Raw genomic sequence first — 26,035 nt, forward strand, 5'->3', positions numbered from 1 at the left:
TAGCGTTGTTTTGTTTGTGGGGGAAGGCGGGGGGCACCATAACGATGGTAACTTGGGTGGGCCACTGCGATATGTGATGCTGTAGGGCCTACACTTAGCATCGTCTTCCTAACGCCCGGGCTTTCAACTCAAAACTCATTACCGGATTATGACGAACCCGCCCACTCTCAAATGCGTTTTTTTTTCTTTCTCTGAAATGCATGCATGCAAAAAAAAGATGTGTGTGTGTGTTGTCTTATAATCCGGAGAGTACGGTAATCATTGCCTGCCACGGACGGGGGTTCATCCCAGGTGGCACGGCCAGATAATAAACCACAGCAGGCGGAAAGGGATCAAGAATCCAGACTAAGGCTCCCTCCTCCCCCCAAAGCATTGGCCCAGTTAGGTGCCGGCTAAGACTCACAGCCTCGTCCTGATCAACCGATGTGCGTGATACATGCTGCCTTGTTCAACTCTGAGGATCGGTTATATTAGAGGCGACGTTTCAGGCAAAGCCCCCCTTTTTTCAGAGCGGAGTGTGTGTTGTGTGTTGATGCATGTTGATGTGTGTGGATCGTATGTGTTAGCGTGTGTCATTCTAGATTTGAAGCTTTCGTGACTGCAAGGATTCATACTCTTAGGTTTTTTCGGTAAAGTCACGTAGGTAAAAAAAAAATTAAAAGTTAATAAAAGTAATAATGGAAATAAAATAAAATAATAAATCATATCTGTCAACCCCTTATCAGTGCCCCCTAACTTATTGCAGACCAATTCAGACCTTGCTGGTCACCCCGTGGCCCCTATACATCTCAACGTTCATCCTATAAAGTCCAATCACAAGGGAGAAACACAAACACAGGGAGAAAAACACAAATAAAGGGATAACAAAGACATTTTTGGGGCGGGTATTGAAACGGCTGTCTGCCGTATGGACCTGAAAACTCAATTTATCTGTACAAGAATACGGGGTAAACCGTCTGGGTTTACAGCTACGACTGGGTTCACGTTACAAGTGTGTATTCATGTTAGCATGCATGTGTGTGTGGTATGTGTGGTCATTTTTAGGGGGCTAAACCGGCGCGGCACGGGCTAGAGAAGAGATGGAGTGATGTGGTACAGGAGGACGTGGAGCTGAGTGGACTTGCCGATGACTGGTACCAGCGGTGTCAAGATCGGCCTCTGTGGAGGAGGCTCGTGAAGGACGCTACTGGGCAGTTGGAGGCAGTCGCCCTCCAACAACAACGGAGGGCGGAGGAGCGACGCTCACAACAACGAGCGGAGCGCCGGGTGGCTAAAGCACAGCAAGTTGGCAAAGTAGGGGGCACAGGTGGTGCATCAGCCAGTCATCTCGGTCATCTCAGTCAGTCGACCCGTGGCACCTGCTGGGTCTGCCCCGTGACCTCCTGCCAGCGGGCGTTCGACACTTCACGTGGCCTCAATGTGCACATGCCCTGGCACAAGCATCGTGGTTGTTGTGTGTTCATGAGTATGGGTGAGGATGTTGCATGTCCACACGTACTCCGTGTGTGTGTGGCCACATCTCCTGTGGTGAAGTATGGTCTAAAAAAAAACCACGACCCGCATGGAGTAGGGGAGGAATTCATCCAGCAGTGGATTGACCAAGGTCCACAGACGAGAGGGGGGACATTATGGTGGCGTTTGGCACGCCACCATAATAAGATTTCGTGCTGAAATTAACGCATTTCTCTCGCTTAAACACAACATAGACCACACACGCTGCTGTAAATGTTTACTCTGTGCCTTGGTAACATTTGTCCACGGACGTGTACGTTAAAAAAGGTCTTTTTAAGACAATAAAAAATGAAAATATGGGAAAAACGTTGCTGCATTTTTCTGTTTGTAGGTAATGGGGAAGGAGGAGGGGGGGGGGTAAATATGACCCAATATCAACTAAACTTTAGTGTAAATTTATGTTACCATGACAGATTTACCTCAGGGAATAAAAAAAACCCAATTAACGCGGATCAAACACTCAACGCTGAAACAAAAAACTGCGTTAAAACGACCGCGGGTCGGCGTCCCGGCTCTGCCCGCCGATGCGCGCCCTCCCCGGGCGGAGCTTCTATCCGAGCCCCGTGGTCTCTCGCGCGGCCTAGGTCCGCGGCCGCTTCCACCGTCGATTTAAATCACTCCGCACCCCGCCGACAGACCCCGTGTCAATGTGCTCGCTTCTTCTTCCTCGTGGGTTTGGTGTGGCGAAGTTTTATAAACCACCGCTGATGTGAGCCGTGGTCAAGTGATGGAATTCGCGGCTGGGCAAGTGCGCTCAGTCGCGCATCCTCAATGGCCGTCGATGTTGTTGTTTGTTGTTGTTTGTACGCCACGTTAACAAGACAAAGATCCTCTTCCCTCCCCTCCCCAACCACTCCGCGTGTAGTCTGCACAGACCGGCAGGTTTCAGCGAGCGGCACCTGTGAAGGCCGGGGGGGTGGGTGGACAAACACCACGCCCGGCCGCCTTTGTCTCTCCCCTTTCCCCCCCTTTCCCACCAGTGGCGATGTTCCTACAACACGAGCCCCCCCCCCCCCCCCCCCCACGTAGCCATGGAGTCAACTTTGGGGGGGGACCAAATCTTCTTGGGGGTCCCCCCCCCCAGAAAAAAAAAATCTAAATTTTAAAACGAATTTCCTGACATTTCTTGCCTGAAATATAAAAAAAATTCACTAACACATGGGATGGACTTTTTATTATTATTTTTTACAATAATGTCTAATAGTGTATTGTATTACATCGCTGTTTTTTTTTCTTTTTTACCTTTTCTTGTTTCATTGTATGTAATGGCAGAGATTATGGATTAATAAAGTACAACCATAACCACAATCTATTTTATAGATTTTATAGAAAGAAAAAAAAAGAGCAATGTAATACAATACACTATTAGACATTATTGTAAAAAAAAAGTCTATCCTGTTAGTTAATTTTAAAAATATTTTAAGCAGTAAATGTCTGGAAATTAGTTTTCAAATTTCGATTTTTTTTTCTGGGGGGGGGGGGACGGACCCCCAGACCCCCTGGAAGATTTGGTCTCCCCCCAAAGTTGATTCCATGGCTACGGCCTTGATCTGAGCCCTGGGAGGAGAGGGTTTGGTGGCGGGGGAGAGGTCTCTTCTCCCGCTAGACCGACACGGACCCTTGAGCGAGTGTCCCAGTTGCAAGTCTGTGGCCACGTGGAGCCCTCCTCGTGCGCGCTGCACAACTTGATGGGTGCTGCTCGCTGACAATTGTCGGCTTGTGTCGCGATAGTCGGCTTGTGTCGCCTCCCAAGGTGTGTGTGTGTTTTTTTAAAGCCACGTATTCTTTTCAGTATAAGTGCACGCATATTGTTGGCACATTAAGAAAGAAATATACGTTTTAAAATTGTAGATATTTATTCGATTGTTTGTAAAATCATATTCGGACGTCTGCGGTTTTTTCTTCTTCGACTTCTTCTTCCTCCAAATCACGTTTGCTGAACAAAAGGCCCAAAAGGCGAAAGGGAGTCAGTAACAAGTAGCACGTTTAACGTTGTGAGGTTACTACCCGAAGGGTTTGACATACTTGGGAGGGCGGAAAGGGCGATTGGAGGGAAATTGCAGAGTCCAGTCGTGCGAGGGAAGGAGCCAGAATGAGACGATTTGTGATCTGCAATGTTGATGAGTGGGTGAGTGTGTGGGTGAGTGTGTGGGTGGGTGAGTGAGTGTGTGTGAGTGAGTGTGTGGGTGAGTGAGTGGGTGAGTGTGTGGGTGAGTGAGTGTGTGGGTTAGTGAATGGGTGAGTGTGAGGGTGAGTGAGTGGGTGAGTATGTGGGTGAGTGAGTGTGTGGGTGAGTGAGTGTGTGGGTTAGTGAATGGGTGAGTGTGTAGGTGAGTGGGTGAGTGTGTAGGTGAGTGAGTGGGTGAGTGTGTGGGTGAGTGTGTAGGTGAGTGGGTGAGTGTGTGGGTGAGTGTGTGGGTGAGTGAGTGTGTGGGTTAGTTAATGGGTGAGTGTGTAGGTGAGTGAGTGGGTGGGTGAGTGTGTAGGTGAGTGGGTGAGTGTGTGGGTGAGTGTGTAGGTCAGTGTGTAGGTGAGTGAGTGTGTGGGTCAGTGTGTGGGTGAGTGTGTAGGTGAGTGTGTAGGTGAGTGAGTGGGTGAGTGTGTGGGTGAGTGTGTAGGTGAGTGGGTGAGTGTGTGGGTCAGTGTGTGGGTGAGTGTGTAGGTGAGTGGGTGAGTGTGTAGGTGAGTGTGTAAGTGTGTGGGTCAGTGTGTGGGTGAGTGTGTAGGTGAGTGGGTGAGTATGTGAGTGAGTGTGTAGGTGAGTGTGTAGGTGAGTGAGTGTGTGGGTCAGTGTGTGGGTGAGTGTGAAGGTGAGTGGGTGACTAGTGGGTGAATGAGTGTGTGTGTAATTGTGTTATGACCTGCAGCGTGGTGGTTGAACACAACACCTGTAAGGTTGAGACGAAACATTCTTGGTAGACCTCAACCTCAACCAATATGGGTGGAGGCATCAATGGGTGAAGTTCACGGGGGACAGGTTTCAGGTTAGCATCGATAAAGGAGCGATACAGAGGCGACTGACCGCCAGTGTGCGAGTGACTGGAGCAATTAGTGCTGGGTCATCAATCGACCTCTGGCCTTACTATTGCGCCTATTGGCAATTAACGTTTAGTATTCCTACAAACCATATACACACGGCATGGGCACACGTGTGTGTGTGTGTGTTGCGTGTGATGAGTGGTGTGCAGCGAGTGCATGGGGAGCGGTGGCGCAGTGGTTAGCGCACTGCGCTACGACACCCAGCGGGCCGACTTTGTTTCGTGCTCAGGACCAATAACAGTGGTGATGTCTGGGTCGACTCAGCCTTAAATGAGTCCCAGCTGCGGTATGTAAACAGCACTGGGGAGTTTCGATTTAAAGCTTTCGTGACTGCAGGGATTCATCTTCTTGGTTCTTTCGGTAAAGTCACGTAGAAGGGAAGTAATACAAAAATAAAAATAATAAAGAATTATGTTTTATTTGTATTATTTAAATAAAACATAATAAATAATTATTATGTTTTATTTGTATTATTTAAATAAAACATAATAAAGAATTATTATTATGTTTTATTTTTATTATTTAAATGAAACATAATAAAGAATTATGTTTTATTTGTATTATTTTATTACTTCCCTTCTACGTGACTTTACCGAAAGAACCAAGAAGATGAAGCACTGGGGAGACAAAGGCGGCCCTTCGTGGCGTTGGCCACCCAGCACTTGCCCCAAAGGTCTGTTAGAGCTATGCGGGGAATCTTTGTTCTTGTAGTGAATGTACATCTGATGTACGCCAATGATGTGCAGTTGTGTGTGTATACTGTACTCTATATGATCAGATACAAAGGCCCCCCGTGTAACCTTTAACAGATTGTTGAAGGCAGCGATGGTTGTGGCCTATTTCCACTCCCGGTTTGCATTTACCTCCCTGGGGTTTAACTGAAGGCTGAGTGGACCTAGTGGAGTCCCAGGACCAGTTCAGATATTCGTCGCTGTTAAGTTTTCCGGGAGCGGGAATCTTAACTTGGGTCGCCGGGCTCGCAGTGCACATACAAACACATATACACACAAAGACAAAGATCCCCCGTATAGCCTGTAACAGACTGTTGGGGCAAGTGCTGTTAGCGAGCAGCACCTATGAAGGCCGGTACGGCACACGAGGGAGTGGGTGGCCAGCACCACGCCCCACCGCCTTTGTCTCCCCAGTGGCGATGTTTACACGGCGCACCAAGTACTCATTTGAGGCTGAGTCGACCTAGGGGAGGCCCATCACCGGTTAGGATAATTGTCACCGGTGTTGGCCGTGAGCGGGAATCGAACTCGGGTCGCCGGGTTTGCAGCGTGGCGCGCTAACCGCTCCACCACCACTCCCCATTTCCATTGCACTACATATACACACACAAAGACAAACACACATACACACACACAAAGACAAACACATACACACAACAAACTTTTGACACATTGACACACACACATGTTCACACGTAAATCATTGTAAGATAAACTCAGCACATCGCTTACACACACAGATATAGCGTTTGTGTGTTGGCTTGTTTTGAGTGCAGATGTTAAACAATATTAGTTTGTGAAATGTTCGGTGCATAGTGAAATTCGTGGCGTTATGAGTATAAATAGTGTCGTGTTAATTACAACGTAATTATTAAACATAAGCAAACACACAAATCTTAAATCAACACTGGCTCAAAAAAGAAACCCATACATTTCCAGATCAAACACAGCACACCGCTTATCATGAACCGGTATTAATATCAATGATAATAACGATACAGTCATACATGAGACAGTCTTGCCCGTTTTTCTATGTTTTAAAAAGCACGTACAACATATATAACGAATCGTATTCAATCAATTCTTCAGTAAAACCTTTACAAAATATTACACAAGTGTTCCTCTCGTGTGTGGAGGTGCGGTTTCACTTTTGTTACGTCCGAGACGTCATCATGTTGCGAGACTGTGTGAGTGTTGTGTTTTTATCAGTCCCGATACACAATCGATAATAATCACATAACGATTGTGCCTCGTTGCTCAAATACCTTCCGATTACCAACTCTGATCCAGCGGTGGAAGTTCCACATTCGCACGGCGAGTGCTTGGATAGGACAACCTCGAGTTGACATCCCACAAAGTGGTACTTATTTTATCGACCCCATTCGGAGTGGTGGTGGTGATGCTGACGATGAGTCGACCGGGATTTGAACTCGAAACCAACGTGACACGCGCCTCTCAGTTGTTCACGACAGTCTATAGATACCTCGCTATCGGATTTAGGCGTCACACCGCACGGGAGGCGAATTACTCGGTCCACCGACGATTGCCGGGGGGTGGGTGGGGGAGGGGGCTCACCCCACGTTCGATCCGTGAGATTTTCCACTGGTGACACATTTCAACTCTCTGGAAAACGTCGAGAAGATCCCGAGGAACTGACCTCACAAATGCCCCCCTCCCCCCACCCAGCTCGTCTGTCCCGGATAGTTCACGACGGTCGGACGCGCGTGCCATTTAAATCACAAATCGGATCTTGCAACGCACGCGCATTAACCAAAAGCTTCTGGCGAGGAATGGGACGACGCCTCCGATCCGAGAAGAAATCCGCCAACGGGGAGGAGATGGATCGACGAAAATGAGCAACTTGAGAGACGGCGGCGGTGGCTTTGGGGAGGCCTCGAGCCAGCAGTGGATAGACCATGGCTGGCGATGAATCGACGCTTCATAATGGGGGATGTCGCGTGCGCATAATTCACGTGAATAACGCTCGTATAATAATTTACTTTAAATAATATCACAGTGTTAATTATCACCAAAGGTGGAGCGGTGGGGCAGTGGTTTGCGTGCCGTGCAAATGAACCCTGTGAGCCGAGTTCGACTCCCGGTCACGGCTAACATCAGTGGCGAGTGATACCCAAACAGCTCCTGGGCCCTCCCCGCACTTCAACAATCCGCACTGACCAGCGTGGTGAAGTATGGTAAAAAAATAGGTAAACAACTGAAACGTTAAATTTTGATTTAAAGCTTTCGTGACTGCAGGGATTCATCTTCTTGGTTCTTTCGGCAAAGTCACGTAGAAGGGAAGTAATAAAATAATAAAAATAAAACAATTAAAAAATTCCCTTCTACGTGACTTTACCGAAAGAACCAAGAAAATTGAAACTTTGTGAGTTGGGTGGGTGGGGGTGTCATCCATCCAGCAGTGGATTGGCAAAGGGCTGTACATGAATTATCATCCCAATCAGAATCCTTTTGAAAATGAGTTCCAATTAATCACCGCCTCGTGAACTGTGCTGAAATTTAACAGATGCTGGCAAGAAGCGCCTTGCATCACCATCAGTCTCAACGTATCAACACGTGCTGTACTGTATTATTATTCTATAACCATGGCCGACATACATTTCTGGGGCAAGTGCTATCTGAATCTGTCTTGTGCATCCCACGTGGTCGATCCCGCCTAAAATTGACATCAAAAACGTCAGCGCTAGGAAGACAAAAGCGGTCAGGCATGTGTTATTGCTGGTGTTCATCATGGTACCCCTTCACGTGAAACGTGTGTGTCATGCCGACCGTAATAGGTGCTCGCTAACAGCTCTTGCTTCTCCTGCAGTCTGTGTGCTTCTTAAACGGCGATGTTATCTGTGTACGTGTGTTTATGTATGTCTGCTTCTACTTGCATGTGCGCGTACACAATGTGTTTGTGTGTGTGTATATACGTCTGTGTACACGCATGCGTATCTTTGTCTTTGTGTATTTGTTGCGTACGTACGTACAGAATATATATTGCGTGTGCGTGAATGTGTATGTTTGTCCGTGTGTATGTATGCGCGTGCTTGTTTTCATGTGCACGGTTGTTATGTACAGGATGCAGTGAGCGGTGGCGCAGCAGTTAGCGCACTGCTCTATCAACACGCGGTGGCCTGCGTTCAAGTTCAATGCTCGGCAACAGATAAACGTCAGTGGCGTTCTGGGCCTTCCCTTTCACCAACCCGCAAAGACCAGTGTGGTGAAGTATGGTTAACACCCCCCCTCCCGATTTAAAGCTTTCGTGACTGCAGGGATTCATCTTCTTGGTTCTTTCGGTAAAGTCACGTAGAAGGGAAGTGATAAAAAAACATAATAAAACAATTAAATGTTTTATTTTGATTCTATTATGTTTTATTTTTATTATTTTATTACCTCCCTTCTACGTGACTTTACCGAAAGAACCAAGAAGATGAACCCCCCTCCCCTCCCACTACCCACCACTGACACAGATTAACATAGGCAGTGTTAAGATGTCAGGAATTTTCACAGTGCTAACAACAGTGGTTGGTGTCATGGCGAGCCAACTATGCTTTGCAATCCAGAGGTTTGATTCGACCTCCTGGCGCGGCAGTTGAAACAACAATATCCCCCCCTCCCGTCCCCACCTCTGTCTACCCAGGATGCGTATGGTGGGGTACCCCCACGTCTTCCAAGATGTCTGGCCAATGTGGAAGAGTAGACCAATTACATTGCAGATGGGGCGTCTCTAGAGCTGCCTCGAGTCGAGGCCCTTTTGCACAGCAAATGGTGGGCAGTTGCAGGGCTGCTCCTTTATCTGTTCACGTAAGTGGTTGAGACCGCACGAGGGCAGGCAATGTTGCTTGTGTCAGCAGCAGCAGCAGCAGATTGAAACTCATATTTAATTCAGAGCAAGCATCCTGCCGCACGTGAGCAGGGAGCGAGAATAGCACAGAGGATAAAGCAGCAGTGGGAGGAGGAGGAGAGGGAAACCGAGTGTGAGATATGAGAGGCGATGCTAAGCAGTGGGCACACCACACACACACGGCTCGCAGCGTCAAACTAAACTGCGAGTCCTATTTTTATTTGACCAGGTAAGGACCCCCCCCCCCCCCCCATCGAGCTGCATAGCTCTTTGTCAGAAGCGACCTGGCCACAAATGATAGCTCAACGAAGTGGCTTATCATCACGTGGACATTCATAGCAGCCAAACGCTCTAAACGCACGTTTATGCATATCCACAGTAGGAGATATACAAAGATCCCCCGTGTAGCCTGAACAGACTTTTGGGGAAAGTGCCGCTAGCGAACACCTATGAAGGCTATATATTCTTAGGTTTTTTTCGGTAAAGTCACGTAGGTAAAAAAATTCAAATTAATCAAAGTTAAATAAAAATAAAATAAAAATCACGACGTTTCGGAGGCAACACACGCCTCCGTCTTCAGGTGGAACAGTCACAGCACGATAGCTGTATCAAGTCACCTACGTGACTTTACCGAAAAAAACTAAGAATATGAATCCTTGCAGTCACGAAAGCTTCAAATCTAGAACCTATGAAGGCTGGTAGGGCACACGAGGGGGTGGGTGGCCAGCACCACGCCCGGCAGGCAGCCTTTGTCTCCTTTGTGGTGATGCTTACACACACACACCACACCAGATACTAATTTGACTCTGAGTCGACCTAGGGGAGGCCCAGGACCAGTTCAGATAATCACCACCGATGTTGGCCGTGAGCGGGAATCTAACTCGGATCACCAGCGTGCTAACCGCTACACCGCCGCTCCCCACGTTATTAGATAAAGTATACATCTGCGAACATACGTAACGGATTGCTGGTCAATTCATAACAAGCATAATAAACAGCGGCAAAAACAGCTGGACTTTAACAAAGTGGCTCTAACAAAAGATCCTAGCCTTTGAGGAGTACAGGGTGCGTTCAGAGGAAGCTGGGCATTTCATTGGGTAAGCGACTTGGAGGTTCGTAACACAGAGCGGTGGCAGGAGAGTGCTGTAGATGTCACCAGGAGGTGTTCGTGATGGGTGGGGATACGTGGTGCAAGGTGGTGGAGGGCAGGTCACCCAGACAGGTGGATTGGCAACCAGGGGCCGGCGATCCGAGTTGAAGACCTAAAGTCACGTGGAGGTGGTGGTGGTTGTGGTGGTGGTGAGGTCGTATGAAACATCTCGGCGGTCGGATGTCTACTTTGCAACAGCTGTTATGTTCTGGCAGAAGGAAGGAAGCGATGGCGCAGTGTGGCAGCGTCAGCAGCACTGGCAGTGAAGACCTCTTCGTTTATTTGCGTTGTTTCCCCATCACTGCGAGTCAAGGACGATCTCAGCCATTTTGAGCGATTTTTGCCTCTTTCCTGACAAAGGCCGGTCATCCGAAACGTTGAAACCTTCGTTTCATCTCAGCGACAGTAAAGACAAAACAAAAACCGCAAATGCTTCCATCTGCTGCGTTTTTTCGGGCTGCACCGCGCGTTGTTCGGCACGATGTCCAACGTTCCGCGCCACGCGCCGGGAGATTTAGATCTTCCGCTCCTGAAGAAGCCTCCGGCCATGTGGAAGGAAACGTCGGGCGTGGTGCCGAGCAAGAAGCGCTACAACTCGAACGCCACATCGGACAGCCTCACGGCACAATCGCGTGGCGAGCCGCTGCAGTAGGTAAAACAAAGACCTGCGATGATTTTAAAATGAACGTCTTAATCACGAGCCACCCTGCCTCGTCCTTCCACGCGAAAATGAGAAATCTCAGCAGACACAAATAATAACGCTCACACGCGCGGCGACGTACAATTTTAAAAAGTTCTAACAATTTCCCTCCCCCGTCAAGGTTATATGCACACACACGCATAATGTTAATCACCGTCTCTGTGTAGTGTGCGCACGTTTCATTCGTGTGCCCGTTGTCTTTCAGCGTTCGCCCCGTTCACGTAATATTTCTGCAGGGCGACACGATCCACACCCGGCCGCCCGCCAACACGCGTGCAGCGGGCAGGCAGCTCTAGAGAGACCGACTTCCATTGGGCTTCATGACTGCGAGTTCATTGCCATGCGTACGTACATTGTCAGTGTCCTCGGCTTGCGTGCGATCACGACATCACTTCGAATGTTCACTCCCGAGTAGTTCCGTTTACGGGTCGCTCGCCTCTCGTCTTTGCGGACAAGTCAACGTGGACGCTTGGAGTGGCAGCGGCGGCGGTGGTGGTGGTTGCTTCACGATGTTCATGCCATCGACCGAGATTCGCGTCGTTTAAAATGTATACTCTGGGGTCGTGGGCACACACCGCCCCCACTCTTCTGCAGCTACGCCACAGAGTTATTTTAGCGTCCGCTGTGAAGCTGACGGGCGTGCTTTGCTCAGTGGTGACGATGGTGGTGATGGTGATGGTGGTGGTCATGGGACATCACATGCGAGAAAATGCACGCCGAGGAAATGCGGAGAGTGAATCGATCCGTAGATCGAGACATTGTGGTGGCTTCGGGAAGCCTTTACCCAGCAGTGGATTGCCCACGGCTGATGTTCATGATGACATCGGTGTTACTGCTGCTGATAAATAAATGATGATGTAATGCCGTTGGTCCTGCTGATGAACATATGATCATGATGTAGTGGTTAGATACAGAGATTATGATTTGATAATTATAATTATTATTATGGCAATGCTGCTGCTGATGATGATGATGGAAAGTGCATATTGCTACAGCTACTGCAGCTACTAATCATGCCAACAATGGCCACAACCAACTCAACACATCACTCCCCGACCGTCACCACCATCATCATCACCGTGCATCGTACACCACTCCCCATGAATCACCACCACCACCACCACCACCGCACTTTGCATCCTCCTCCGCTGCTCTCGCCCAGTGCCAGGGATTCATTTCAGCCGGCGTCCACCCGGCTTTGCAACCCGACTCCCGCTCTAGGGCAAGCACCGCATCCTTCTCTCCCACGGTGGCCACGGCTACTCCAAGGACGCGTCAACCGCTCCGATCGACGCAGCGACCCGGCAAGCATTCCCCGCACCCGGCAACTCCAAATCCATCGTACTTCTCGCTCCGGGCGGGTGGGGGAAATGAAATCCGCACCCCGCGTCGCCGCGACCACCGTCACCGTCACTGTATGGACATGTATGGCCAGTTGAAGCTGCTTCCCGACAGCAGCATGTCGCGAATGAGCGTCTCGATGGGCGTCTTGCCGACGAGCCGTACGAAGAAGAGCTGCTCGATGACTGCGGAGGAGACGGTGCGCAGCGAGGGCAGGCGCAGCAGCAGCTTGCCGAAGCGCGTGGGCTGGCTGGGGTACTGCGTGCGCACGTACTCCTCGAGCGCGCACTGAGACTTCTCCTGCAGAGACTCGACGTGCGCCGGGTCCGAGAGGCCGCACGCGTCTGACGGGACCGGGGGGGGGGGGGGGGGGACGGACGGACAGAGAGAGATTGAATTCTAGATTTGAAGCTTTCGTGACTGCAAGGATTCATATTCTTAGGTTTGTTTTCGGTAAAGTCACGTGGGTAAAAAATTTAAATTGATAAAAGTAAAATAAAAATTATTTTTATTTTACTTTTATGAATTTTAATTTTAAATTAATAAAAGTAAAATAAAAATAAAATGTATTTTTATTTTACTTTTATGAATTTTTATTTTAAATTAATAAAAGTAAAATAAAAATAAAAATTATTTTTATTTTACTTTTATGAATTTTAATTTTTTACCTACGTGACTTTACCGAAAAAACCTAAGAATATAGAGATTTTATCGTAACTGTTCTAACACGTAGGCTTTCGCGGCCCATGTCATCCATTTGACAGCGTTTTTTTGGGGGGGTTAGAGCGTGTAAATGTATCACCTTACTAATTGTCTTTGTCGGGTGGTGGCGGGTTTAAAGACACACGCAGAACGGCCCGCGGAAGGAGACATTAGAGAGCTCCCGCCGAGATCCCCTCAAGTGACCTCAGCTCCACGCGCAGCAAGGAGCAACGCGGGAGCTGGTCACCATCGATTTTTACCCAGACGCCAGACACACAGAGAACTGTGCGGAGGCCGATAGACTACGCCGAGACCTAGAGACCCACAGACCAACTTAGAGACCCATAGCCTCAGACAGAGTTGTGATCAGAGATCGCAACCGGGTACCCGATACCCGTACCCTACCCGATACCCAGCTACCCGTACCCGGCCGGGTACAGGTACGGGTACCCGTTTGCGACCCTGGTGCGGCCGGGTACGGGTAGACCGTGAGTCACTGGTGAGTAACTGTTTGTCACTCATTTCCCAACGTCTTGTCTCTACTCACAATTCAAGTTCCTAGAATCAACCCACCCGCACCTGCAACATGGCCTCATCCCAGAGGTTGCAATCAGGTACCCGATACCCGGCCGGGTACGGGTACGGCCGGGTATGGGTACGGGTACCCGTTTGCGACCCTGGTGCGGCCGGGTACGGGTAGACCGTGAGTCACTGGTGAGTAACTGTTTGTCACTCATTTCCCAACGTCTTGTCTCTTCTAACAATTCAAGTTCCTAGAATCAACCCACCCGCGCCTGCAACATGGCTTCATCCCAGAGGTCGCAATCAGGTACCCAATACCCGTACCCTACCTGTACCCGGCCGGGTACGGATAGGGTACGGGTACGGACGGGTACGGGTACGGGTACCCGTTTGCGACCCTGGTGCGGCCGGGTACGGGTAAGCAATCAAAACCCGTTTGCGACCTCTGGTTGTGATTAATACCGGGTTCTCCAGCGTAGCCACCTTTGTCTCTCCAGTGCTGACGTTTACACGTCGAACAAGATGCATTTTTAAGGCTGAGTCAACCTACAGATGGCCCGGGACCAGTTCTGAAATCGCTTGCCCACTGGTGGTAGCCGTTGCCGGGAATCAAACTCAATTATAACGCGGTGCGCTAACCGCTGCGCCACCGCTCCTCACATACGTACACGCATTCTCCCTCTCACAAACACACGTGCAGTCTCTCTCTCTCTAACGTTCTCGCTCTCACACATGCACTGTCTCCCACAGCCAAAGACAAAGATCCCCCCGTATAGCCTTAACAGGCTGTTGGGGCAAGTGCTGTTAGCGAACACCTATGAAGGCCGGCACGGCGCACGAGGGGGGTGGGTGACCAGCACCCGCTACTCATTTTGAGGCTGAGTCGACCTAGCCGAGGCCCATGACCGGTTCAGATAATCGCCACTGGTGTTGGCCGTGAGCGTGTCGCTGGGGTACGCGGCCCAGGGCACTAACCACCGCCCCCCCCTACACTCTGTCCCACGCACACACGCACGCAGATGCATCTTTCTCTCTCTCTCACACACACACAGAGGATCCATTCTCTCGCACACAAACACAATAAAGCACCCTTTGCACGTTCAAGCCGGTCAATAGAATCTCCCCCCCCCCACCACCAACACAACCACCACCGCCGTTTAGTCGTCGCTGTTCCACAGCTCCGATCCATCGATCGTTTAAGCGACCGCCCACACTCGTTGTGTGTTCACTGTGTTCATTCATCCGACTGCCTGTCCGCGCCACTCCCAATCCACAAGCACGTCAGCACTTGGCTCACGCCGCTTGTAAACTCACACCACCACCACAAATACACTCATACCAACACCACCAATACACTCACACCAACACCACCACAAATACACTCACACCAACACCACCACCAACACCAATACACTAACAACACCACCACCACCACAAATACACTCACACCAACACCACCACCAACACCAATACACTAACAACACCACCACCACCAATACACTCACACCACCACCACCACAAATACACTCACACCAACACCACCACCAACACCAATACACTAACAACACCACCACCACCAATACACTCACACCACCACCACCACAAATACACTCACACCACCACCACCACCAATACACTCACACCACCACCACAAATACACTCACACCACCACCACCACAAATACACTCACACCAACACCACCACAAATACACTCACACCACCACCACAAATACACTCACACCAACACCACCACCACAAATACACTCACACCAACACCACCACCACAAATACACTCACACCACCACCACCAATACACTCACACCAACACCTCCACCAATACACTCACACCAACACCGCCACCAATACACTCATACCAACACCACCACCAATACACTCACACCAACACCACCACCCATACACTCACACCACCACCACCAATACACTCACACCACCACCAATACACTCACACCACCACCACAAATACACTCACACCAACACCACCACAAATACACTCACACCAACACCACCAATACACTCACACCACCACCACAAATACACTCACACCAACACCACCACCAATACACTCACACCAACACCACCACCAATACACTCACACCACCACCACCACAGGGACAAGTGTTGTTAGCAAGCACCTACGAAGGCTGACACGGTACATGTGGTGGGTAGTCAGCACTACACCCGGCCGCCTTTGTCTCCCCTGTGCTGAAGCACCACAACAGGTACTCGTTTAGGGCCAAGACTGAAACAGACATCACTCGTCACCGAGTTCACAGCTGAGTGTGCTCACCATTGCGGCAACCACTTCCCACGCAGAGACATAAACAAAGCCAAAGCACCACAGAAATATATAATCTTATAGACCATCGAGACAAGTGCTGTCAGCGAGCGCCTATTAAGTACGACCTGTACAATAAACAAACTAAATAAAAGATAAAATAAATCCTAAAAATTATTGAAATAATAATAGAAAAATAAAAATTATTTTACGCTGCCAAGCTTGTTGGTGCTCATTCGGACGCTGTCTTTCCGACAGCCCTGTTCTCCACCAGAGGACGGCTGCTTGCGTTGTGGCCGAAACGTCGTGAGAATTGTATTTTATTATGTTTTATTTTGATTATTTCCCTACTACGTGACTTTACCGAAAGAACCAAGAAGAGGCGTATCGAGCAGCCCCCCCGGCGCGAGCTCACCGGACGTGAAGAGCACGATGGCTTTGAGGCAGCTGTACTCGGCCGAGTCGACGTGCAGCGCCTTGAGCTTCTCCACCTGCTCCTGGAAGATGCGGATGTGGTCCATGAAGGCCACCACGCGCTCGGCGGACATGGGCGACGCGTGGAGCCCAGCGGCGGCGAGCAGCGGCGCCACGTGTAGCGGCATGGCGCACTGCGCCGCGTTCAGCACGAACAGCTCGCTCCACACGAGCCGTAGCAGCGCCACCTGGTCCCCTACCTGACGGCCGGGGTCACGCGCGGGGGGAGAGGGGGGGCAGTGGGGTCAGGGCCAGGCGAAGTGGGGAGCGGGTGGCAGGGACGCAGATGACCTGGACACCATCTCATTAATTTGGAGTCTATAGAACTGGTTCCCAGCCTGATGGAGAACTCTAATTCTCAACCTGTGGCACGGTGGGCCGTTGGGGTCCCGCGAGGCCGTGGGAAGTGCTCCGTGGAAACGCGGCAGATACGAATGTTGTTCAAAGATTACCGTAATTTTTGTTACTGCCCATCACACAGCTATTTGGGTTCGTCGATAATATTCGTGAAAAAGCATTATTTTTGCGCCTGGTGCAGAGTTGTTTTGATTGTGAATCAAAGATGTTACAGGTGCGTGGTGATCCGCTAACAATTGTTGGGGGTTGACATTGGCCCGCGAGTGCAGAAAGGTCGGGAACCACTGCCCTAGAGACCATGAGTTATCTCGGTACGCCATTACAATCTGGAGAATTCAATGTGGTATCGAGGCACTTTGTGGAGAGGCTGGAGACCCCTCCCCCCTGGCAATCGATGCGGAGACCCCCGTGAACAACCTCCCGAAAACTCCGTCGGGCGTGACCCGATCCGCACAAACTCTAAACTAAACTATAAACTATTTACATTTTTGACTGAAAGCTTTCGTGACTGCAGGAATTCATATTCTTTGGGTCTTTCGGTAAAGCCATGTAGATAGAAAAAAAAAATTATCACGATGTTTCGAGGCAGCTTTCTTGCTATATTTTGTCACCTGATGACGATTGTTTGTGTTGCGATCGAAATGTCGTGATAATTTTATTATAATTTTTTCTATCTACGTGGCTTTACCAAAAGACCCAAAGAATATGAACTATTTTTTATTTGTACCAGGTAAGGGCCCACTGAGCTATGTAGCTCTTTTTCAGAAGTGACCTGGCCACAAATGATAGCTCAACAAAGTGACTCATCACGTCGAAATGTCCATCAGCAGCTGATTACTTTAAACGCATGTCTCTAAACGTGGAGGGAAAACCGGAGGACTTGAATAAAAATCCACGCGACCACGGCGAGACAAGAGAAGCACGCAAACTCCAAATATACAGGATGCGTCGGGGGGGGGGTCGGGATCGAAGCCACGACCTCCTGTACACCAGGCGAGGCAGTTAACATCTCTAGATTTGAAGCTTTCGTGACTGCAATGATTCATACTCTTAGTTCTTTCGGTAAAGTCACGTAGGTAAAAAATTACATTTAAATTAATTTAAAAAAAAATTAGTCTTTTATTTTTTATTAATTTTAATTTCATTTTTTACCTACGTGACTTTACCGAAAGAACTAAGAGTATACTAATAGGGGTTTTCCCCTTTTTTTCTGGCAACAAAACTGACACCTTTTGCAAGGAATCATGCTTACATTAACCACAATAGTTGCAGTCAAATGCAAACAAAAAACAATACTCTGATAATTTATGCATTGTCCTTGAAACTGATTGGTCCACACCAGAGACAGCTTTCTTTGGAGCCTAGTCTCATATGGCGTTCGACCAGATGACGCCAAAAGGCGCACAGTTTAAAGACAACGCACTACCAGAGTAATGAGAGCTCGGGGTGAGCAGCATTGTCAAAGACAATGCATAAATTATCAGATTATTGTTTTTTGTTTGCATTTGACTGCAAGTATTGTGGTTAATGTAAGCGTGATTCCTTGCAAAAAGTATCAGTTTTGTTGCCAGAAAAAAGGGGAAAACCCCTATTAGTATATTTTGGTACTGGCAAAGGAGATCCCATGATGATGAACTAAGAGTATAGTTAACGTGTCGCCCCCACGATGGCGATATCGAAGCCCCCGCCCCCGCTGACCTGTAGTTCGGGGAAGAAGGGAATGTTCCGGGCCCACTCGACGGCGCTGAAGAGGAGCCGTGCGGCGAGCTCGCAGATGTTCTCGATGCCCATCAGGTTGTTGGGCTGCATGCACTGGCTGCCGTAGCGCGACGTGGGGTAGGGCTCGGCGCGCAGCAGCAGCGACACGTAGCCCGACAGGTACGAGGCGGCGTGGCCCCCGCCGCCGTTCAGCAGGGGGTCCCCGCCGTTGGGCTGCAGCGCGTACGCACCGCCCGGAGCCGCCGGGTGCTGCATCGACGAAGGCATGCGTCCCCGTTGCACCGCTGCGTTGGGAGATTTTTGGGGGGGTGAGAAGAGAGGGGGTCAGAGGTGGAAACGCGTGTAAGAGCAGTGTCCTTCACTCAGAGGAAGAGAGTCACTTTCGCCGAAGAGACATCGTCAGCGTGATGGCCATCACGCCGTTTGAAAGCATTGAGGTTTGACAGCCACGATGATGGGGGGGTGGGTGGGTGGGGGGCGGGTTGTTTTCACGTTCGCGTATTGTCAGGGGCTGCACGTCAGGGGGCCGTAGTGAAGGCCGCCAGTGGCCGGCGGGCCTTGCGGCGAGGGACACCGGTGTGCTGTAGTTACCCCGGTGTGCAGTAGTTACCCCGGGTGCAGTAGTTACCCCGGTGTGCAGAAGTTACCCCGGTGTGCTGTAGTTACCCCGGTTCACGTCGGGGATGCGTTCGTGAAAGGCACAAAGACGAACGTCGAAACGACGTAGACACCGAAGCGATTTGCCGGCGAGGCGGCAGAGGTCGCAAACGGGTTTTGATTCCTTACCCGTACGTGTACCCGGCCGCACCAGGGTCGCAAACGGGTACCCGTACCCGTATCCGGCCGGGTACGGGTACGGGTATCTGGTACCTGATTGCGACCTCTGGGATGAAGCCATGTTGCAGGCGTAGGTGGGTTGATTCTAGGAACTTGAATTGTGAGAAGAAACAAGACGTTGGGAAATGAGTGACAAACGGTGACTCACCAGTGACTCACGGTCTACCCGTACCCGTACCCGGCCGTACCAGGGTCGCAAACGGGTACCCGTACCCGGCCGGGTACGGGTAGCCGGGTATCGGGTAGGGTACGGGTATCGGGTACCCGGTTGCGACCTCTGCTAGGCGGTGTTTGGGGACGAAGGCTGAGAGGTGATGGATAACGAGAGACGAACGGACGACGCCGTCGATGATGTCAAGCGTTGGGGCCTTGAGGCGACGCCTCAATTAAGTGGCGACGTGTTTGCGAAACGACGTGAATTGGGGAGGGAGATGTCAATCGGGGTATTACTGAACCACAGACAAAGTCACTCATCGTGACAAATGTACCGTGCCACCCCTGTCTGGGTTTGACAGTCCAGAAATGGGCACCTGAGTCCTGGTGGCAGGAATTTTTACCGAGATCTTCTCGACAGACCTGTTCTTCACCTGAGGACGGCTGCTTGCGTTGTGGCCGAAACGTCGTGAGAATTGTTTTATTATGTTTTATTTGTATTATTTTATTATTTCCATTTTACGTGACTTTACCGAAAGAACCAAGAAGACGAGATCTGTGGTTGAACTTTATTACGTGTCGGTAAAGCTGCAGTTTATATTTGGATATAGACTGAGAAACATCGCCGGCTAAAAAAAGTCTGGGTTTTGGCTGTGCAAAAATGTGAAACGGGGGGGGGGGGGGGGGCATTCTCATGTAAATGTCTTCACTAATTGCGGTAAAAGACTGAATGTCGAGTTTGCAAGCCAGAATATCCCAGGTGTCCAATGACGGCAAATACATAACGACCACGTACACAGTTTAACATCTATAACTTAATATGTGCACGCATTTATATAGCTGTCAACCCATACAATTTACCCGTTTTCTTTTACAGGGAAATTGAGTTTTCAGGTCCATACGGCGTACAGCCGTTTTCAATACGGGCAATTTTTTTTCCTATTTGTTTGCGTTTCTCCCTTGTGGTGGGACTTTGTCGGATGAACGTTGATATTTCTAAGGGGCACGGGTTGATCAATAAAGGTCTGAATTGGTCCGTGATAAGATACGCACTGATAAGGGGTTGACGGGTATGAATACATAACGACCTGGTACACAGTTCAACATCTATAACTTAATATGTGCACGCATTTATAAGACGAACATGGCAACCAGTGGACCGACACACATTGTCAAATTACCCCGTTCATTGTCCTATCAGTGTTGTGTTCCTTCTCAGTAACTTCATCTAGGCGTGCGTTGCGTTGATCGATTTTAATTATCGACTGTTATCTTCCCGTCGCCGTGTTTTTATTAATTCAGCTTCGTGTTCTTGATTTTTCGGTAAAGTCATGTAGAATGGAAATAATAAAATAATAAAAATAAAACATAATAATACAATTCTCACGACGTTTCGGCCACAACGCAAGCAGCCATCCTCAGGTGGAGAACAGGTCTGTCGGGAAGACTTCTTCACCTGAGGATGGCTGCTTGCGTTGTGGCCGAAACGTCGTGAGAATTATTTTATTATGTTATATTTTTATTATTTTATTATTTCCATTCTACGTGACTTTACCGAAAGAACCAAGCAGATGAATCCCTGCAGTCACGAAAGCTTCAAATCGAAATTCAGCTTCGTGTTGTTGCACTTTAGCAATCATGCACCGTCGTACACTCAGCTTAAGTTACATTGCGTTCTGTTGCGCCACAAACGAATAACATTATACGACGGTACAATCAGTTTGGTCACAGGCACCCCCCACCCCTCCCGAGCATGGAACCTCCCCGTTTACCCCGGGGGGGGTCCAAGCCGGCCTTGGTTGTGCCCGGGTCGCCGAGGCGAGAGAAGGGAGCCCCGAATGGGCTGGTGGGAGAGGGATGGGTCTGGTCTCCCAGCTGTCTCATAATTAAGATTTTTAATAGCTCGCTAACGAGCAACTATGTTTGCAACAACAACAAACCACGCGCAACAGAGTGGCTTTGTTTTAAGAACGGGAAGTCGCGCAACGTTGGAGTGTTCACTCACAAGCTGTGTAGTGCCTCTGTGTGTGTATCAAGGTGCCCATCAATGAGTGGAAGGAAACATTTTACAGATGTTGATGAGCAGTTTTGATTAGTTTAAAACGTAGGCTTTCGCGACCAATATTATTCATAATCAACGTTGTTGGGTTTAGATCGCGTTATTTATAAATGTGTCGTAACCCTCCACCACCCGACACGGCCAATCAGCAAAAAAGTGTCACGTTGACAAAAGACAAATAGTTCACTGCTTTAGCCCACCGGTGTGTTGAAGCGTGAAACCACAACATTTATTAATTGGCTTTGCAGGGTTTGTCACGATATATCGACGCGACCATATCTCGTGCGAAATAAGATCATCGGTATTCCTTCACATTGACCGTTTCGCAAGTTGTCATGATTTCGTGATAACGTAACATATTTCTTCAGTGTTTTATTTCCTGACAATAAAACAGCTTTCACTGAAACAAACTCTATAATTCTAGTTGTAAATCAATCACTAGTTTCCATTCAATGTATCCTTTGGCAAAATGGTTTGGCAGAAGTAATTGACGGGCATTGTGGTTACGTTTGATCCTCGCTCCGCGTAATCCCGACTGGATGATTTCCAGGTTAATTTTTTTGTTGAACTAAAAAAAAACTTAAACCATGACTTCTAGATTTGAAGCTTTCGTGACTGCAAGGATTCATATTCTTAGGTTTTTTTTCAGTAAAGTCACGTAGGTAAAAAATGTAAATTAATAAAAGTAAAATAAAATAAAAATCGCGACGTTTCGGAGGCAACACAAGCTTCCGTCTTCAGGTGGAACAGTCACAGCACGATAGCTGTATCAAGTGAATACAGCTATTGATACAGCTATCGTGCTGTGACTGTTCCACCTGAAGACGGAAGCTTGTGTTGCCTCCGAAACGTCGTGATTTTTATTTTATATTTATTTTTTATTTTACTTTTTATTAATTTAATTTTTTTTACCTACGTGACTTTACCGAAGAAAACCTAAGAATATGAATCATTGCAGTCACGAAAGCTTCAAATCTAGAAGTCATGGTTTAAGTTTTTTTTAGTTCAACAAAAAAAAACCTAAGAATATTTAAACCATGACGCCAGCACACATTAATGGCAAACTCTTGCGCCATCGCGTCACGGGATCTTTAACATCCACTTGTGAAGCAGCAGCAGCGGCAGCAGCAGCAGCAGCAGCAGGCGCGTGTCCACGATGTTAATGCCCACGAGTGGCGAGTGCGACCGACCAAGAGGCATCTCAGCTGCCGACGTCCAGAGCCTGAAGATTTCCAGCAGCCCCCTGGCAGTTGACGTATCGGCCCGGAAAGGAAACCGCATTGAAGCATTGAAAGACCCCCCCCCCCCCGCCCCATTCACCATTACTCATGATGACCTAACGGCGAAAATGAGTGTGAGCACGCCCGACCTTGTCACATCTCATGGGGCTAAGCAGGCCTGGAGCCTGGTTGGTAGTCAGACGGATGACCTCCAGTGTGTTGTATGTGTGGGGTGAGATGTTAACTACCTCGCCTGGTACGTAGAAGGTCGTGGTTTCGATCCTGACCCTGACGCCTGCTGTATATTTGGAGTGTGCGTGTCTCTCTCCCTCTCTCTCTCTCTCCACGTGGTCGCGTGGATGTTTCTCAGGGTTTCCCCCTCCACATTTAGAATCAACATTCATTTCGAGTATTTGGCTGATGTGAATTTCCACGTGATTTGTTGAACTATCATTTGTGGCCAGGTCGCTTCTAAGAAAAAAAAAAACGATTATAGCTTACCTGCTAAAATAAAAAGTTTAGTTTAGAGAAGTGGTCACGAAATGTCAGTGATCCTGAATGCGACCTCGTCACATCTCATGGGGCTAAGCAGGTGGTCTGGAGCGTCGTCGTATGGATGACCACCAGCGTGTTTGTAGGTGTCTTGAGGTGTGGTCTGTTGACATCAGTGCCGAGTGTCAGCCCCTCGTGTAGAGAGAACAGCGCGGTGGTGGGGTCGTCTCCGGGTCCGCTCTGGTCCCCTCTGCCATGTGAAGCCAACAAAACTCTCAATAATGGTTCTCAATAATGGTATTGACCCAACTGGCAGGACCCTATTGTATCTGATCAAATGGAGTACAGTATACACACACAACTGCACATCATTGGCGTACATCAGATGTACATTCACTACAAGAACAAAGATTCCCGCATAGCTCTAACAGACGTTTGGGGCAAGTGCTGGGTGGCCAACGCCACGAAGGGCCGCCTTTGTCTCCCCAGGGATTCATCTTCTTGGTTCTTTCGGTAAAGTCACGTAGAAGGGAAATAATAAAATAATTAAAACAGTTCATTGAACAGTTCATTCAACAGTTCATTGAACAGTTCATTCAGACGCTGTCTTTCCGACAGCCCTGTTTTTCACCTGAGGACGGCTGCTTGCATTGTGGCCGAAACGTCGTGAGAATTGTATTTTATTATGTTTTATTTTTATTATTTTATTATTTCCCTTCTCTTCGTGACTTTACCGAAAGAACCAAGAAGATGAATCCCTGCAGTCACGAAAGCTTTAAATCGAAATGGCAGGGCCCTCTTGCCAAATAGCTTTGAGACTCGATGAGGCCTTCAAACACAAGTAAGGCCTTATCCACTAACCTTTTTTGACCCTACTGGACATCTGTAAAAAATAAAAAGAACTTCATAGCTCATCGGATTCCTCCAGTATAAAGATGCTGATGATCCTGAGCTGTCAATATGATGTCTCTATATTGCTTCTGCTCTCTGACCCACGTGTCCCGTTCCCTCCTCAAGCCCGTCTCTCGGTGAAATTCCCAGTGTGCATCTATCTCTCTCTCTCTCTCTTGGTGATTTTTTTATTTGACGATTTCATTTTTATTTCGTGCTGGAAGAGAACCTTCTTTGGTAGATGTATTTATTATTGATTATTATTCACAACGCGCCAAAGCGGCGTGTGATGAATTATGTAGGGAGCGCTCTCTTGCAAAAAGGGACACGTGCCTGGTGCCTGGGCTGTACGTGGTGAGTTAAAGCAGCCGGTCACGTTATATAATTGTACTTTTAAATCAGTTCATTCCTTCTGTATATATATATTTTATTTTTGCTACTCAATGCCTATGAACGCTGCCGTAAGCACCTAATTGGACCTGTGACCCAGAGGGCACCAGTTCAATTCCACCTCTCGGCTCGGGAGCTAAGCAATGGGGGGTTTAAAAAAATTATCTGTCCACCCAACACTTTAAAAAGAGTACAGCCACAGTTAGACTACGATCAACAACAGCCTCAGCAGCACACCACGCTTTCCCACCTGATGACGGACGCTTGTGTTGCGCCCGAAACGTCGTCATTTATTTGATTTTCTACCCACGTGACTGTACCGAAAGAACCAAAGAGTATGGATTCCTGCAGTCACGAAAGCTTCAAATCAAGATGTGGTCAACAGGTTGCGTGTGGCGGGGAACAGTGTGGGTCACTCCCACTTCTTCCAAGACGTGTCAATTGGCCAAACTGCCCTCTGGAGTTCGCTCGAGATGGATGGAAGACCCTTCTGCCAGCAGTGGCACGAGAATTCAATTGCATCGCTGTGCCTTTGCCTTGACGACGTGTTCTCAGTGTTCATGACTAACAATTACAGGACTCCACTCACTCGTCACATTCCTTAGGCGACGAAGCTTCGCAGTGTGTCAAAAGTGCAATTTTTCAACTACAATTACCGTATAAAATTTCGATTTCAATCTTTTGTGACTGCAGGGATTCATCTTCTTGGTTCTTTCGGTAAAGTCACGTAGAATGGAAATAATAAAATAAAAATAATAAACTATTTAAATAGTCGCTCCAAGCCTGGGGTTTGTCATTCAGACTCTGTCTTCTCGACAGACCTGTTCTTCACCGGAGGACGGCTGCTTGCGTTGTGGCCGAAACGTCGTGAGAATTATTTTATTATGTTTTATTTTTATTATTTTATTATTTCCCTTCTACGTGACTTTACCGAAAGAACCAAGAAGATGAATTACCGTATTCTCCACATTATGGGACGCATTTTTTCCCTTCGGTATTTTCATGAATTTATACATTTAAAGACGATATGAGATTTATATTAATTATGTACACTACGCGACACCCTTACACACGTTACTTATGCAATGAACTCATAAATAAAAGACACGTGTAAAAACGTATTTATATAAAGCGTATTCTCCTGATTGTAAGACGCACTTTTCCCAACACGTACAGTATTTGAAAACAAGATTTGGTGGCGCGTCACATAATCCGATGCACGTGTGCGTTATACTCATTAATATACCTTTATTGACATTGGGCACAATGTTTTGGGTGCCTTTTTACTTTTTCAAATGGGGTTTATGCTCCTGAGAATACGGTAGAAAGCCAGTCAACATCGCCATACTCTTCCTCTGCTCTGACGAAGGACCATTGCCCGAAACGTCAACCTATTGTGTGCGTTGCAAGGTGAGTTTAACGAGGAAGGGACGTGTTTCGCTTATGCAAATAAACAGTCGACTAAATACATAACTTGAGTTTATCAAGCCACTGCTGGATTGATTAAGAGACACTTCGTGCCGTTTTCGGCCACAGGAGTTGTTTGACCATACTTCCCCACCGGGCTCGTAGCGTAGTGCGCTAACCACTGCACCACCCCTCC

The 26,035-nt window shown here is 48.4% G+C and overlaps 1 protein-coding gene across 3 annotated transcripts in view; it reads right to left on the reverse strand.

The window, feature by feature from the left end:
• Nucleotides 1-8,770: 8,770 nt before the first annotated feature.
• Nucleotides 8,771-26,035, reverse strand: part of LOC133354984 (nuclear receptor subfamily 2 group F member 1-A-like) — a 48,894-nt gene continuing 31,629 nt past the window's right edge. For all 3 annotated transcript variants that reach the window (XM_061572224.1, XM_061572223.1, XM_061572222.1), the window contains 3 exons: nt 18,370-18,674; nt 16,256-16,514; nt 8,771-12,664 (listed from right to left, as the gene is read on the reverse strand). In XM_061572224.1, coding sequence (XP_061428208.1) covers nt 12,390-12,664; nt 16,256-16,514; nt 18,370-18,657 — 822 coding nt within the window. In that variant the 5' untranslated portion in view covers nt 18,658-18,674 and the 3' untranslated portion in view covers nt 8,771-12,389. The remainder of the gene's footprint in view (nt 12,665-16,255; nt 16,515-18,369; nt 18,675-26,035) is intronic.

This window comes from Lethenteron reissneri, chromosome 50 (assembly GCF_015708825.2).
Source record: "Lethenteron reissneri isolate LAM-NWPU_2019-01 chromosome 50, ASM1570882v1, whole genome shotgun sequence".
NCBI lineage: Eukaryota > Metazoa > Chordata > Hyperoartia > Petromyzontiformes > Petromyzontidae > Lethenteron > Lethenteron reissneri.